General features: G+C 41.9%; 1 protein-coding gene across 2 annotated transcripts; it reads left to right on the top strand.

Annotated features, from left to right (window-relative positions):
* Positions 1 to 5,553: 5,553 nt before the first annotated feature.
* LOC134538929 (uncharacterized) lies at positions 5,554 to 11,934 on the top strand. 2 transcript variants are annotated; one of them, XM_063380545.1, is made up of 5 exons: positions 5,554 to 5,686; positions 7,683 to 8,738; positions 9,863 to 10,131; positions 10,981 to 11,175; positions 11,627 to 11,934. In XM_063380545.1, exons 1-5 carry the CDS (start codon positions 5,647 to 5,649, stop codon positions 11,666 to 11,668), a joined length of 1,602 nt encoding a protein of 533 aa, XP_063236615.1. In that variant the 5' UTR covers positions 5,554 to 5,646; the 3' UTR covers positions 11,669 to 11,934. The 2 variants fall into 2 exon arrangements, with proteins under 2 accessions (XP_063236615.1, XP_063236616.1); XM_063380546.1 differs by lacking the exon at positions 10,981 to 11,175 and having other exon boundaries at positions 11,627 to 11,930.
* The last annotated feature ends 4,949 nt before the right edge of the window (positions 11,935 to 16,883 follow it).

Raw genomic sequence — 16,883 nt, 5'->3', positions numbered from 1 at the left:
CCTTGGTTAGACCGTGCTTCTTACAAGGAGGCAGTAAACTTGCATGGATTGACAAGTCAGCTAGTGGTGATTGGTGAAGGGATGGAAGAGGCATAGAGGGGGCCAATTTCTTTGTTAAGATTATATGAACAGGATGTGAAAAGTAACAAACCTGAAAGGAAAAAAAAACTGTGACGATAATGTTACTAAATAAATAATAATGTTTGTGGGAAGTCATGAACTTTTATTTCTAGTGGTCTTCTGCTTACTTGAATTTTGATTTTTGATGCCTTACATGTGTTGATGTCAAATATAAAAATAGACTTTATCTTTAAAAAAAAATTTTTGGGGCCTGAATCTATAAAATTCAGAAATATTAAAATAATTCAAACAAGCTTGCCTTATTTTATAAGTTGTTGGTGGCATCCATTAATCTGTCGTTTACATTGTAAGAATTTTTGGTTAAATAAAAGTTTATATCTTCTTGAGCTTTAATCAGGTCGACAAAACCTAGCGAGAGAGCTGTAATCGTTTCGTAAAGTTGGCAATCATTTTTAATAATCCGGGAAATCAATCTAGACCGACAGCTTACGCATATGTAACGAAAACTTTCAGGTAAAATATACGTATGTTGCTTTACATAACAACCATGGTTTCTCTCGGGTGAATAGATTTAACTTTATCTTGAGTATTGTGACAACAAAACATTTAAAAAAATATATAGGTTGACGTCCCTCGCCTTCTGGTCCCTATTTCCCCGTTTACTTGAAATTCCTGTTGTGCCCGTACTGCTCTCGTCGGAGAGGTGTGGGTCCAGGCCAACGTGGCCGGGACCGGGGAATACGGGACCTGGAGGGAGAGTGAGGTGAGGAGGAAGAATGATAGGCAGTTTTAAAGGACCACTCGAATGTTAACAGTTCCACGAGCCCCTTTTATTGTATCTTGAGAGCTTGCCGCGGCCTGGCGGATCCGTCGCGGGGTGTGCGCCCTTCCCACGAAGACCCGGACTCCCGAAGACCGTCTCGTGCAACCAACTCGTCTCGACACGAACTAGAAATCCTCCCACGTAACAAAGTTCCTGATTGAAAGTTGCCCCACAAACGCGCGTGACACGTGCGCGGTCCTTTACGTAACAGACTCGTATTGACGACTGACGTCGTACCGACCATGGCCGTTAAGCCCGTGCTCCGCACCGCCAGTACCGTATCCCGTTTTCGGAGCGCGCTCCTTGCCCAGCCGGATTGAGTCAGGCGAGCGCCTCGGGCGTGACCCCAATAGACAAAATGAAATTTAAAGGTACGGAACCCCGGCGGCTCGAACCCATAATTCAATTAAGGGAAAAGCCATTAGTACGAAATTACTAATTACCCGACATGTAATAAGTGCGTCGTAGCCACTCCGGGCGAGTAAACCACGCACGGAGGAGACAACAATCCTCATTAACAGTCACAGCAGCCACTGGCCTTAATTAAAATGCCCGTGACTATGATCAAGTCAGAATAGGAGAAATCCCTCTATAACAATTCACAGTGGGACAATATGTTAGTAAATTTACAGTCGCCAACTTGATGTCACAATTTATATAATTAAATACAATAAAACCATTGTTAAGCCTTAAGCACTCAATTACCAGGTGCTACATTTTAATTGGGCACCTGCAACAGGTTTTAACTGGTAATAGAGTAAATTCAATTAATATAAGTTTTTTGACGCCAACTCACAAAGAAGAGAAAGTTTCTCTTCCTTGCGAGGCGGCCATGTTCGGCAGTCTCCAACCACTCCGCGCCGGGAACAGACGTGTGTCCGTGGGCAGCATCCCAGTTTTCTTTCTTTGATTATTTTATTCTGTACTAAATCTTTGCCGTCGTCCGGGGTCTCGGGCTCGAGTCCCGGTGCGGTTCCTAGCGGGAGTGGCTGTTGCAAATGTAATGAGTCCGGGTGGGCGCCAGACTAGCTCTGGTGCTAGTCGGTAGTTGGGTCGTGGGGTCGATTGCCCTGCGTGGCCCACTAGGACCGTCGGCGATGTTGCGTGGGTTTAAGGAATTCCCTACTCGGCGGTGGTTGGGGATGGCAGGTTTAAAGAAGCATACGCTGAAATGAGGTAATAAATGACGGGCGTCATTTATTCAGGCGACGGTGGCTCTGGTGTAACGTTGTTGGTTACACGCCACGTCGTACAACAGGTGACGTCACAAGATACAAAAAACTACACAATTACACGCAACTAAGTCTGAAAGTTAATTAATTAACGTGGCACAAGTTTACAAAAGGAATGTTACACGAGGTTGCGTTACACAAGTTTATGAATATTACGTAGAGGAGTGCGTTGCACAAGTTTACAAAAGAAATGTTACACGAGGTTGCGTTACACAAGTTTATGAATATTACGTAGAGGAGTGCGTTGCACAAGTTTACAAAAGAAATGTTACACGAGGTTGCGTTACACAAGTTTATGAATATTACGTAGAGGAGTGCGTTGCACAAGTTTACAAAAGAAATGTTTCGTTACACAAGTTTATGAATATTACGTAGAGAGTGCGTTGCACAAGTTTACAAAAGAAATGTTACACGAGGTTGCGTTACACGAGTTTATGAATATTACGTAGAGAGGTGCGTTGCACAAGTTTACAAAAGAAATGTTACACGAGGTTGCGTTGCACAAGTTTACAAAAGAATTGTTACAAAGTCACTAATTATTCCGTATTCTCGTGTCCCTAGGCGTTTCTGAGCCTGGCTGCTCAACGAGGGGTGAGGGTGATTGGAGGTGGTCAATCCCGTAAATCTGCGTATCGAGGCGGTGCTCGCGTCCACGGCAGTGGAGCGCGGACCGCAGCTAAATTCGCTCAAAAGTTCCCTTACGGGGAGTGTCAGTGCCGGAGCGACTGAGTTTAACCAAAGTTCTGTCCTCAGGAGACGGCCCGTACCGGATACTGAACCTACCCCGCGGACCAAGTGTGGTGCAGGGGGGGGGGGGGGTTTAGATTTATGCGGCAGGATTAGGTCCTGGACCGAAAAACTGAACCGGGTACACACGGAGAGATTATTAAAAAGGGGTTTTAAGAATGACTATATTTACCAGAAGTGAACTCGGTGTGGACAAAGGATGATGTCTCTCCGTGGGACGTGCGTCCGCCCCGGTCCACGAGTCGCGTTGTACTGGCGTCATGTCATGGCGTCCGGCCGAGGCTCGGTGGCCCTCGCGCCAGGGTTGACCTCATTACGTTAGTTTTTACTGTGACATGTTAGTAAGAGAATTTAAGGTTGTTAAATTCTTACGTTAATTATTAAAGCTGAATCAAGACCACTTGTCCCTTCTACAAATGAAAGTTATTATATTTAAGAATTATTATGTTTGAATTTTTACGTCACACCAGCGACTGTTCGTCTCTTGCCGGATTGCTCTGGTGGGGGTAATGACGCAACACAAGGTTTGAATAATTATGTCATATGGTCTGATTGACTAATTCAGGCAGAAGGCCGCCAGGGGAACACTCACACGCGTATTGCTGTAGTTACACACGTGAGTGCCCGGGCACTCCTACGTCGCACTTTCGTTGACCAACTTCAAATAAATACGTAACACTGTTTAATAATCTATGTTTGTTTTTTAACGTGGTTGGTTTTAATGACTGTCTGTTTATGTTGGGGGGGGGGGGGGGGCCGGGTTCTACCTTGGTTTTGGGTGGCTCGCCTGACTCGGGTGGGCCATGGCTAGGGGCACGTTCCGTTAGCGGGGTTGCATACTGGCGGTTGCAGGTCGGGCTTTAGGGTGGCCTTCGGTCGGACGACGTCATATTTAAATTTAAAACCTCTTATTAATTCATCGCTGCCCACGTCGATTCGGCGCACATTTTACGGAACCGGGCCTATCCCGACCGTCTTCATCGTGATACCGCGCTGCGGATCGTATCACTCACGTAAGTGTTTCGCCGAACTTAGGAGCCCGCTCATCGACCCCCCCCCCCCCCTGCACCCGTTAACTTTCGGCGTTGGCCATCTCCAGCGAGCATCGACCCACATCCCGCGAGACTGCCGCGGTAACCATTGTCACATAGTGTTGTGTTTAGTGTTGGTGAGAATTTTTGTAGCGGGACTGAACTGCGGAGCGGACTTGTAGAGTGTACCGTGCACCCACATGGACCCCCGGTGAAACTCCCAAATTAAAATGTATTCTCGCCAAATCGTATATCATTTTCCGTAATTCCCCGTCCTCCACACGGCCGAGCGGCCTTCACAGTCAAGGTAGAACCATTCAGGTTACATTCAAGCCGTGTACCTGGCGGGGCACGCGGGGGCAGAGTACCCACGACCCCACACCAACGGCCTAGCAGCCCGCTAGCCTGGCGCCCCTCCGGACAACAAGAGCATCGCGACGCCCGTAGCGCCCGTCAGGTACCCCCCGGGCCTTTCACAGAGGTTGGGTGACGGCACTACGAAAGTTCGGCGGTTCGTAACCACGCTTACGCGTCCTAGGATGTTCGTCTCGTGACGTAACTCGTGACTCGTAAGCTCAACCGTGTGAGCAACACAGCAAAGGCAGCTCAGTTGCCGTGACAACCCGTACAGTGGCGCTGTCGCCGGACCGCGAGCTCGGAAGACGCGCCTCACGATCAGCGCGGAGCGGCGTGCACGTCTGCCGCTGAACGAGCCCTGAGCAACACTGCCCTTCCCCACCCGCCAGCGGGCCGTGGCCCGCGGGCCGCGGGGGAGGGGAGGAGAAATCGGTCGGCATGGGAGAGCGCCCCCCCTCACGACACGGACGAGCGCCAGGCCGCGATAACATACTAGCACTGCGAGACATTTGAGAAAATTACAAGATCATTTACACACTTGACGAGACATTAATCAAAAGTAAATTTATACAGGAATTAATAAATTACGATTACATTATTTACACACTAAAGAAACCCACTGGCATGCTAGGGCGCACGCGGGTGCGTCCCTGGCCGTCGCACTTCACCGATGGTGCATTCGTATCGCAAGGGAGGACGTTGACGAGGCATAACGGCCTGAAGGAGCCGAGGAGACACTTGGGTCGACGTCAAGGTATATATATCTTTATATCTGTACCAGAGTCTATCGCGACACTCGGATGTGTTTCGTCTACAATAGGCCCAGAATTGAAAAGACTAAATCATTAAAATAAAGTTGAGTTTCCAAGCATGAATAAACGAGAATATTAATTAACAATGGTAATTAATATAGGTACTTTACTGCAAACTTAAACTCAATTAATTCACGATTAGATTAAAAGAATGTGTTCTTAACATTTATCACTTTGCCTTTTTTTTATTATTTTTGTTATTATTATTATTATTATTATTATTATTATTATTATTATTATCTCAGCTAGTAATTCCGAACATAATGTCTATGGGTTCACAAATCAAAATTAATTTTTAAATAATGTTCTGTTCAAGCAGTTTACCACTTTTTTAAGCAAGCAAGTAAATGTGGCATTCTAGAAAGGCGTTATTTTTTGTTTCTGTTTTAATATTGAGCTAGTTCTATTAATGAAAAAAATCACTTTGTAACTTTTTCCATGCTGTGTGCTATTTTAATGTTATTATATCTGTGTTATAGTAAACCAGTTTTAAAAAATCGCGATTGAGAGGGCTCGAGATTTTTTTAATTTAAAATATTGCTGTTTAAGGGCCATTTTAAGAAATGAAAATCTATCGTGCACTAAGGAAACGACGTTGCAAAGGTGATAATATATGTTAATTAAAATATAGACTAGATTAAAATATTAATATATAGAATTACTTTAAAAATTCTATTTCTGCAAGCCTGAAAATGTTTCAAACTATGTCTAGACTTAATAACAAAAACAAGTGACTACAATGACTGTACCTTTGCAAGTGTCAAATGATTTTACGACATTAAGTAAATATATAATGTTAAGTATCATTTAGTACATTTCAGAAAACATTAAATTTTCAAAATTAAGTTTTATATTTTATACTGTTTACGTCGTCCGACCGAAGGCCACCCTAAAGCCCGACCTGCAACCACCAGTATCCGACCCCTCTAACGGAACGCGCCCCTAGCCATGGCCCACCCGAGTCAGACGAGCGCCGCGGAACATAGGTTAATCTACGCCCATGACTTAATCGGCAAGACGACCCGAGTCACGCACATTGTAAATTCAATACACATTAAAGAATAAAGCACTTTTAATTAACAAACCCATGCAAGGGAAGTGCGAAGTTGGAGTGCCCGGGTCACTCCCATGTGGTTTTTTAGTAAAGCAGTTGTGAGTGCTCCCCTTACGGCCTTCAGCCTGATTTCAATAACGTAGTATGTGACTTAATTAAAACTGCCCCAAATTATCATTTATCATTCGCCACTGGAGCAGTCATCAAGCGACGAACAGTCTCCAGTGTGACTCTGATTATTCAAACTTATTTCATATAAACTTGTTACATCTAATTTCTAAAATGTAGGTATATATATTTGGTTAATTATTAATTTTTATTATGTGAATTTAGAGCCATTTACATTTTGTTATTAATATAATAATTTACAAATAATGGAACTTTAGATACTCTGGCGTGACAGGATGCTCACCCCTCCCCTCGCGTAAGGGCCAGACGCCAGTACAGCGCGACTCGCGGACCGGGGCGGACGCACGTCCCATGGGGATCCATCATCCTTTGTCTTCACTGAACTTCCTTCTGGTAACTATAGTCAAACTTTGAAACCTTTTTTAATTACTCCCCATGTGCGCCTGGTCCTTTTCCGGTGTAGGGCCTATCCCAGCCGCGTAAACTTAACACGCCCCGCACAACGCATTATGTGGGGCAGTGCAATATACGGCACGGGCCGACTCCCGCCATAACAGACTTTCAATTAACTGCCGAGTGCACAGGCACTGGCCACATCTAATCGAAGACTTTACTTAATTTAATAGCGAGCCGCGGTCCACACAGGTGGGCCCGCGTGTCGCCGTTCGCAAATTACGGGATTGGCCGACTCCAATCAAACTCTCTTCCTCAACCTCGACTGGTGTGAGGACGTAATTTTAGTGACGGCGCGCCAGAGCGCCCAGTGTATAATGATAGTGTACTTAATGTAGGGAATTCGTGTGACTGTAATTGCAAGTGTAATTGCCAATGTTAATTAAACGTCCACTCCGCACACTCCGTACGCGACGTGTAAACGACAGTGCATAACCGTGTACGTTATTTGTGAACCTCCCCAATCCAGTTAGGGATCAGCGTCCTATGCTGTGTAGGGCCAGTGGTACAGCAGGCATTAGGGACCCCTAACATCACCACCACCGCCGCCGCCGTTCCTAGTGGGCCACGCAGGGGCCTCCGTACCTCACGACCCACCTCGTGGCTAACCACCGAGTTAGCCTGGCGCCCTCCCGGACACATTTCTCCGCAAGAAAACAGCCTTCCCGCTAGGAACCCTGCCGAGTCTCGAACACGAGAACCCGGGCGACGGCACTTTAAAAAATAAACAAGTACATATTTAGTTTATTAAAGGACCTGTCTTAGGTACCTAATTAATTAGTATAATACTATATAATCATTGTTTGTACAATTGATTTTACAACTTTCAGTAGGTATAAAATTCTTTTAATGGACTAAGATGCTTTATTTAGATTTTTTTAAAAGTTTCATTTAGAATATTTTTAAAATCGATAGTTCTGTTAACCTTTAGATTGTTTTTTGCAAACTTTGTTTTATTCACAGTTGAAGTGGCAGTTATAAAAGATGAAGAGATAGAGAGTAATGGATTGACTATAAGTAACAGTAATCCCTGGGCAATAAGATCCAACACTTTGAGATCAAAAATGTCATTTAATAACCATGACAGCAATGGCACCCATGAAGAGTCCATGCACCGTAAAGAAAAATCTTTCCAATCAAGTGTCTTAAGTGAGAGCGCAAGAAGATTTGGTGTTATTTGTAACAACAGCATTGTTTGTTTTGATATGTTATCAACAAAAGCACAACAGAAGAGAGACAGTGTTTACGATACTCTACATGCAAGTGAAGATGATGCGAATCTAAGTAAGGACACATTTGCAGTGATTAAAAATATAAGAAACAAACCTATTCACGAAGTTACGGTGGATAAAAAATTTTCAGCGCTTCAAAATAAAAACTTTTGTGATGAAATTTCGCCAATAAACATTAACAGACCCAATAGTCATTGTTATGATGGAAAAGAGATCAAACATGCATGCAATTTCAGTAAATATTCTTCGGAGAACTGCCCGATACATAAGGAATATGAAGTACCAAAATCTCATGTTTCATTTTCACTTGAAGAAAGGACTGTTAAAGAAAATATATCGGAAAAACACAAGAAAACCAAACAGGAAAATCTCGGTAATGCAAAGAGTGTTGAAAGAAATTGTAATTCAGAAACAACTAAAGAAAAAGCATTTGGTTTGTTTGAAAGATTGGGTAGCAGCAATATAAGTAATAACAAAAATGCCGATAGTTTTTTGAGCCGAAAATGTGTTCATAATTTGGTTCACAAGTGCTTATCAGATAGGAAATTGACGCAAACAATTCCGCACAGCTCAATAATAACTGGCGATAAAAATGAAAAACTGACAACATACAAAATAATGAATTGCAGGGAAAATCTCACTCAGTCTTTCGATCAACTTGTAAATAGTATCGTAACAACTGAAGACAAGAATAAGAAATATTTTCTCAAGATAGCATTACTGGAAGCAAAGAATCGGAAACTTACAAATTTTTTGGAACAAGAGCAAAAGTATCTGAATATTTTTGGTAAGTTGCTGAGTTTTATATTCGTTTTTATTAATAATATGTAAGGTAGAAACATTTTTATATTTTATGAATTGTTTGTGCAAGACTTTTTATATGAGGACTACTTTTATAACAATGAGAGTCCTCAGGAATATTTTTGAAAAGTGGACATCATATAAGTCTGACTAATAAAAGTTATCTTTTAGTATTTTCTTACCTAATTTTTTGTTATACTTCAAGTTGGCATTTTCTCATGTTCTTTCCTTCACTCCTTCAACTTATATTGTAAAATAAATAAAAAATGGCCAATTATGGAATTTTTACAATTGAGAAAATAACTCCACTAAACACCAGCGCTCGCTGATAATCTTTCATCTGACTGAAACATGTGAAGCCATGCCTGTATTTTCAAACATCGTTACACCTTGTCCAAGAGCTGGCGAATGGTAGTTAAAGCACATTGTACACTTTGCGTGACTCTGAACAAGCACTGCACCAAGTTGGACATGCACATATATGTGTACCCGATATTTGAGCACTACCCTGTATCTGCTGAGCTCTACAGGATTCGTGAAAACATACAAGATACATTGTCACAGATCGCCCAATATGTGTTACGATAAGGTTACAGGGTAGTTGGTATCAGGGCCGGCGCGTCCACATAGGCGAACTAGGCAACCGCCTAGGGCGCAAGTAGTTGGGGGCGGCGCAGCGCGACACATAACAGCTGATATAATATGTTTAACGATTATTGAAACTAGATGAAAATGGATTTTTGTAACAGTTTGGAATGTTTATATTGATATAAGTAATTATTTAAAGTCCACGGTGACCTGTTTATGATTTGTAATAAGTAAAAAAGTAAAAAAAAACACAAGCCTGCTTACATTTGATTGTTGACAAATTCTTAGGTTTACGTGATGTATTTTGAGGCAAGGAAATTCTTTTTTTTTGGTGTCCGGCCGGGGGGGGGGGGGGGGGGGCATTAAGGTTTTTCGCCTAGGGCACCAATTTACCTAGCACCGGCCCTGGTTGGTATCCATTCTGAATGGTTTGCAGCGATGCTGAAATAGGCGAAGATGTACCTCAGACGGGTCATGCCTCCGAATGGCAGACTTGAGAGACGCACTGTCCCGTGCTTGCAGATCTGCACAGCAGGCGGTCGGACCTTCCGGAGACGTCGCCCAGCCCCGCCAAAGACACGGCCAGTTGCAGTTGCGGGCCGGCGTGCGCGGTGCACGACTTGGAGCAGGCGCTCTGCCAGGCGGACGTGCACGCCAAGTGGCTCGCACTCGAGCTGCAGAAGCTCGAGCAGCGCGCGGACATACTCGAGAAGGCCCTGGCCAGGCGTGAGGCAGAGTACGCGGCTCTCCGGGAGCAGTATCTCAAAATGAAAAGATCAAGCGATAAAAAGGTTTGTTCTCTGGTTTATCTTATGTCAAAAGGATGCTGAAATAAGATTATTGTGATTTTTTTTTCAAGGCATCATTTTCCAGAAGCTATTAGATAAGCTTTCAGGAGCATATCCAGTCAGGATCGCACACAGAATTTCAATTCCCTTGGGTTAGGAAGGGTGTTAATAGTATCTATTTGCCCGCTGTTTACTTTCAAATTATTTCCTTCTTTTTGTGAGAATGATTGTTTATTTTAGTGTTTCTTTAGATTTCGTGGGAAGGTGGTGCCTCCCATCATTTCTCTCCCCTTGCATACACCCTTGCAGCCAGTATTATATTTCGGAGTTCCTCTATTATTTCAATTTCGTAGAAATCCTGGGATACATGATATTCTGAAATCCTCCCCCTTGGTTACGCCCTTCCAACCTTTGTTCATTCAAAGTATAACATCTAGCGTAATTTATATGGGCTACTCCTGTTAGCCATTTAGTTCGAAGGCCACTTCCATTTTTACAGATTCATATTTTACTAATTGTTTAATATATACTGTCTTATATATACTGTCTTAAGACAGTATCTATTATGTGTTAGGGTTTATCTGAAAAACATGTATAACATTGATAATAATAGAAAGTTTTTCAATTCCTGGATCAAGATGGCAATTAGGGTGACATCAGCTTGTGCAACAACTACCTAATTGTCGCTAACATTAAAAATTGCCTCTATGCAACCAATACAGTTAAGTATAGAATATATAGTTTGATTAACTGGCACTCCTTACATCCCTTACTTATCATCCAACTACTGTGTGAAATATCATAGTTCAGTTTGCCACTCTTATGAGTTTGATGGAATTTCTTCTTATCCAGGCTTGTATTCTTCTCAAGAGGGTGGGTGACTTGAAAACAATCACCGAAGCACTGTTGAGTTCACTGAAAGAAAAAAATGATATTTTTTTCGAAGTCACCAAGAATAAAGAGAGTAACAGTAAAGATTCCCAAAAAATTCAGCTTACTCAGAAACTCATTTACCAGAACCTTCTACTTAAAAAGCAAATTGTGGAGGTATGTAAATAAACATTACTCATATCAAATTTAATTAAATAGCATACTACCTGGAAAATTTAGCAAAAGATTACTGGTTAAAATTCCGGTTAAGCCTCAATAAGTTCGAGTTTATCTTAGTGGCATTATTTATTTTAGCAAGATACAGTCTGATTTACCATCGCAGAATGGTGTTTTCGATAGCACTTATCGCTTAGGTGTGAAGTTCATGTGAGTTAAGGGTTGATTTTTCGATCCAAGTTCCAGAACCTGGAATTTTGGTTAGTGAATTAAAATGAATGTTCATGTACTTTTACATTAGATTTTGCATTTTTGCATTGCAAGATATTTGCATTTTTATTAATGTATTCTTTTACACTAGCATCATGCTTATCGTAGGGCTTTCTTTCAGCCTTCAGCCAATCTAGGAAAACATTTATTAAGTTTAATCGAAAGTTCTTTTTCTTTTCAGCTAAAACTGAAATTGGGAGTGTGTCCGAAATGGCGAATCTAATGTGATCAACACAGATATTCTTTTAATACCACCAGAAAAAAAGGTGTAATGAGATAAATCTTAAAATGTGCAATTTTACAAAACGTTTTATAACATGTAGCGAGCAATGTGTACACTATACAAAAAATATATATTTTTTGAGTTTATATCATTAAATTATGAAAGCAGAAAAGCTTCCATAAAATAAATAGAGAAAAATGATAAGTTTAAAATCATACAATATGTATTATATTTATTATTTAATAAACAAGATTTAAATAAATTTATGAATTGAAAACTTTATTTCATAACTATTTTAGAAATGTTGGTTATCAGGAATAAGATATTTTATGTAAAAAAAAAAATATCGAAATTTAGTCAAATGCAATGCCCAATGCTTTGGCATAGGTGGAAAACAGAGTTAATAGGATCAGTTATGGTGGGTTGTTGTGACATAAGTGAATCGAAAAGGGTGCTGGTTATCGTTGGAAATCTTGCGAAGAGCTATGCACTATTATGCAGCGAATATGAGGGAGAGGATGTTCTTAGGATCGTGGTATCACCAATAGCAATAACTTATGCAGCAGGATCTTTGCTTGTTGAGGACACTTTGTGAATATGTTCACAGGATGCCATTTATTAATAAATGAGGACGAGATAAATGGTCGTTAGCACTAAGGTGATCGATTGGCATCATGGACATAATCACACACGAGACTTGACTGAGAGCTGGAACAGACTTACCTACCTCAATCTCAGAAGGTCATCATGGTGGATGTTCATTGGCAAGACTTTTGTATCGAACACTAATGTCAACTATCGATAAAATTTTCCTAAATTGTTTAACCAATGACTTTTCCCAGTGAGGCAATCTCTCTTAAATCTCCTTATTTACCGATACACTCACTAACTACTCGGCTCTGTAAGGTCTTCAATGCCCACACTAGCGAATATACTTCAACCCTGAGACATAATCTTGTGTATTATGGCACAAAAACTAAGATTGTCGTTGTCAACAATGAGAATGATGCGTGACTTTCTTTATCGACCACTAGGTAAACGCCGAGTGCAAACCATCGCTGGCAACAAGCTTTTCAGTAATTTCTTTGAACAATGCTCATCATTCGCTTATTTTTAAAAAAAAAAACTTTCATAATCATTGTTGTCTTTTAGGGTTACTCTGGCTGTTATAACACACTGTCTATCCAGTGAGGAATACATAGAATTGGTAGTGCTACTGAAGTCAAATAATGCTACATAAGGAGTGTGCCTCAGAGCGAATTGAAGTGCTGCATCGTTTAGCAATCAGTTATATTTAGAGGCGATAACTGACTCAGATGATAATTGATTTAAATGATAACTGACTCAGATTTTTTTTGAAATAATTTTAAAAGTATGGTTGATATCTAAATATTTTACATCGAAGTGGTTTTAACCAAATATTACATTGAGTTGTGTATTTCGCTAAAATTCAACCATTAGACTACAAGAACTTTGTACACACACACATATTTTGAATCAATCACTGAATATTAACACCCTTAATATTTGTGCATTAAATTTTTAGGACTCTCACTGTGCGAAACAAAATACTCTCGCCAGGCAGCCCGTACATTTAATATAATACTAAATTACTAAATTAAGCTAAACACAATAATATATACCTACGGAATAAAATCCTAAATAACTAAAACTAAACACAAATTTATAGCAGGAACTATTTGTTGCATTGCACAAAATACCATAGAATCCACTGATGTTGAGGAACGACATTCCATAGTGACCTCAAAGGTTACTGAGAGCAATGAAGTTGCCCATCAGTTAAAACATGCGCTTTTCTATGTTTAAACAGTAGCATAGCATCCCGGGGGGATCTTAACACCCTGGGATATTTCTGCCAGAATTAAGTCAATGTACTGATTATCAGATACATTAGAACGTGACGCCACTCCCGCTGCCTGTTTAAGTTTTTGAAGTAATTATTAGTCTGAAAATGATCTCAGGGGCAAAAACGGGGATTCGACCTCGTGGCTGCAGGCAGGAGCGCGTCGCGGTTTGAAAACTACCCGGGCTGTTCAGGCCACCCAGGACGCCTTAGAAATAAATAATAAACTGATTGACACGACACTGCACTTTATTAAAACCGTTACACACGTTTGTCCAAGGACTGGCCACGTCTGTTGTCTGACCGCCGCTGCATGAGAGTCCCTATACATAGACGATGTGCGCGACCAGGATAGATAGCAAAATGTTATGTGCGGATTTATACTGTGGCCGTTATCGTCGTGAAGGATGCGACGAATTATCGCGGAGCTGATAGTCTGCAACGGCTTATGCAATGAATGACGTTGACGTCCCTCGGCCTATGGTCCCTAATTTCCTGTTTGCGAAAATGTCCTGTTTTGCCCATGTAGCTCTCGTCGGTGAGGAAGTGAGTTCAGGCCAACGTGGCCGGGACCGGAAAATACGGGACCTGGAGGGAACGTTACGTAGGTAGAATGAACGGTAGGTAGTTCAAAGGATAATGCGATGATGTCCGTTTTCACGAGCCCCGTTTTATTTCCGTATAGAAATCCTGCCGCAGCCTGGCCGGCACGTCGCGGAACGAGCGTCCTCCCCGCCACGACCCGGACTCCCGGAAATAAGTCTCGTCCTTAGTATGCGACCCGAAACGAATAGTGAAGAAAGCCCTGTATCTAATCGTACCGGTTACGAAAGTTCCGTATAGATACACAGCGCGTACGCGGCCCGTCACGTAAGCGGATTGGGTCCAGCGAAAACTCGTACTGACTGAGATGTTCGGCGGTTTGAAGAGGCAGGTACACGGCCTGTGACATATGCAACTACAGTTCCGAAAAGACACGTAAAACTGAGAAAGTCCAGCGGTATAACGAATGCAGCTCGGCTGCAGAGACAGTCCCGTGACATTTCACTGACTGCGAACTCAGAGCTAAGAAAACGCGTATCTCGAGCGGAGCGCACGTCCACTCGCTCTCGCGTCTGGTTCACCATTGCACTCCTCCGCCCGCTGGCAGGCAGAGGCCCGCGGGCCGCGGAGGAGGGGAGGGGAAATCGGCCGGCGTGAGAGAGGCCCGCCTCGCGGTGCACCAGGCTGCAGTTACATGGCTGACATAACACTTGAGCGAATTACAGAATTATTATAACGATATAAAAAATAGTCAGTTAATAAAATACAAACACAAATGGCTCAGTTAATAAATTACAGAATAAAGACGAAGTATTTACATAACATTCATATACACTAATCCAGACGTAAGTTACATATTTGCGGAGGCTCGTGGTTATTTAAATGTATTTATAAAACATAATAATTTACAACACTCCTGATGTCCGCTGACGTATCAGGGCGCACGCGGGTGCGTCCCTGCTCGCCGCACTTCCCCGTCGGTGCACTGGGGGAAAACATATCTCCCTTAGGTCCAGGTCAATGGACAGGTACGGCTTCTGCATCTGGGAGGGTACGATGACTGTCGTCAATGTTAACATGTAAACGGCAATATGTAATTGAATGTTCTTAACGTTGTTTGCAATCTAACCTGCTACAAGACATTAATGTTCCGAAATGTACATAGGCCCGGCTAGATGAGAACATGAGAGTCACAGTCACTTATTACAGCTTAAAACAATTATTACGTGGTTAGATTGCACGTCAGATGTTACACATTTAAATAAGATGAATAATAAATACGTAGATTAAAGAGTTAGAACTCGACACACGAGGCTGGCTAGGAGCCTATGACAATAATGATTAACTGGCTTCGAAGCCTGAAAACTGTGTAAGATTCATTTACACTGTTCGTATGTTCAGGACATGAAAATTATGTAGTAAATTGAAATCTCCCTGTTGGGAATAAAAGCATTAAGTTATGAGTCGCATGAAATGACGTACGACTGAGTGGGGTCGGGCGCAGAGCTGAAAAAAGGATTTAATAAACTTACACTATTGCGATAACTTGGAAGTGGCGCAAAATCTGCAGGCTCTGCGTTCGCGGAGCGACCAACCCCTGTGAGCTCCCGACGGCAACTGAGCGCGAGGGCGCCGCGCGACCTCGCGCCAAGACACGTGAAGCGCGGGAAAACAGCTCCGACCAGTTTTGGACTTAAATAACATATTTGACAATACATGATTATTGAACAATTGCACATACTTTCCCTTGAATTAATTATCATTTAATTGTTATTAATTTGGTTGTTTTTGTTTTAAAAGAATAATTTCTTATTTAATTTAGCGCATTGCCACACCCGGCCGGGCACTGCAATCGACTTGGTGTTCGTCGCGGTACACTTACACTCATTCGGCGGACATCACGCTCGGGTGTGTTCGATGCACTTAAGAGTAAGTGTTGTTGTGACATAATGGCATGTGCGAACCAGAGGGAGCACCGACGGTTGGCATCAAACGTCCCACCCCGAGCCGGCAAGTGTCTCAGACACCTCTGTTAACTAGCAAACAGCTCAGTTCTCAATATGCTAGTTGATGCCCTTGGCACAAAATCACCAGCATTTCGACATCCTGTGACTGGCAGTAGACGAAAGTAGATATGTTAGTCTTAAAATTTATGAATATTCAATTACTTTAAAGTGTAAATGTATCCTTTCGCTGCGCAGCCATGCAAGTGTTTTCAAACCGGACTCTACGAACATTAATATTTTGCACCGAGTCTCAGTAAGCATCATTGTATGCTCGAGGCACACAAATCAACTTTAACTAAGTACACTCCGTGATTCAAGTAGCATGATTTGGAGTTTTCAAGGTTTTTTGAACGAGCCACAGATCGTTTGGTTAAGCCTTTGTGTTTGTGTGTCTGTCAAAATCAATAAACCCAATTTGCTAGAACTTCTTTCTCTTATCGAGTAAATGTGCTACTACTGACAATCCACGTGATCCAGTTACACTCTCACCTCACCCACCAGCCCTCATGTTTGTGCACACCTGGCACATCAAATTCACAACAGGCACACATATCATCTGATTACATAAGATAATCTTTAGATATTAATTTTATTCAGTCAAAGTGTTTTTTAAAATTTTTTTAACTGAACCATAAAAATGACAAAATAATTTTTTTTACACTAGACATTTAATTAATTTTTTTGAGTAAACTAAATAAAAAAAGTCGGATTTCTTGCTTTTACTTAAATTTTACTTCTTTATCATGGCTGTATAAAAATTCTTCCCTCCAGCCTGGCTGTCTGTCTGTTTTCCATTCCAGTA

This window comes from Bacillus rossius, chromosome 14 (genome assembly GCF_032445375.1).
Source record: "Bacillus rossius redtenbacheri isolate Brsri chromosome 14, Brsri_v3, whole genome shotgun sequence".
Lineage (NCBI taxonomy): Eukaryota > Metazoa > Arthropoda > Insecta > Phasmatodea > Bacillidae > Bacillus > Bacillus rossius.
The sequence above is the reverse complement of the archived record's forward strand: the minus strand, read 5'-3'. Positions and strand labels throughout refer to the sequence as shown.

Coding starts and splice junctions, on each gene's coding strand:
- LOC134538929 (XM_063380545.1), top strand. CDS start 5,647: ATGAAAATCTATCGTGCACTAAGGAAACGACGTTGCAAAG. Junction 8,739..9,862: donor AAAGTATCTGAATATTTTTG/GTAAGTTGCTGA, acceptor CCGTGCTTGCAG/ATCTGCACAGCAGGCGGTCG. Junction 10,132..10,980: donor AAAGATCAAGCGATAAAAAG/GTTTGTTCTCTG, acceptor CTTCTTATCCAG/GCTTGTATTCTTCTCAAGAG.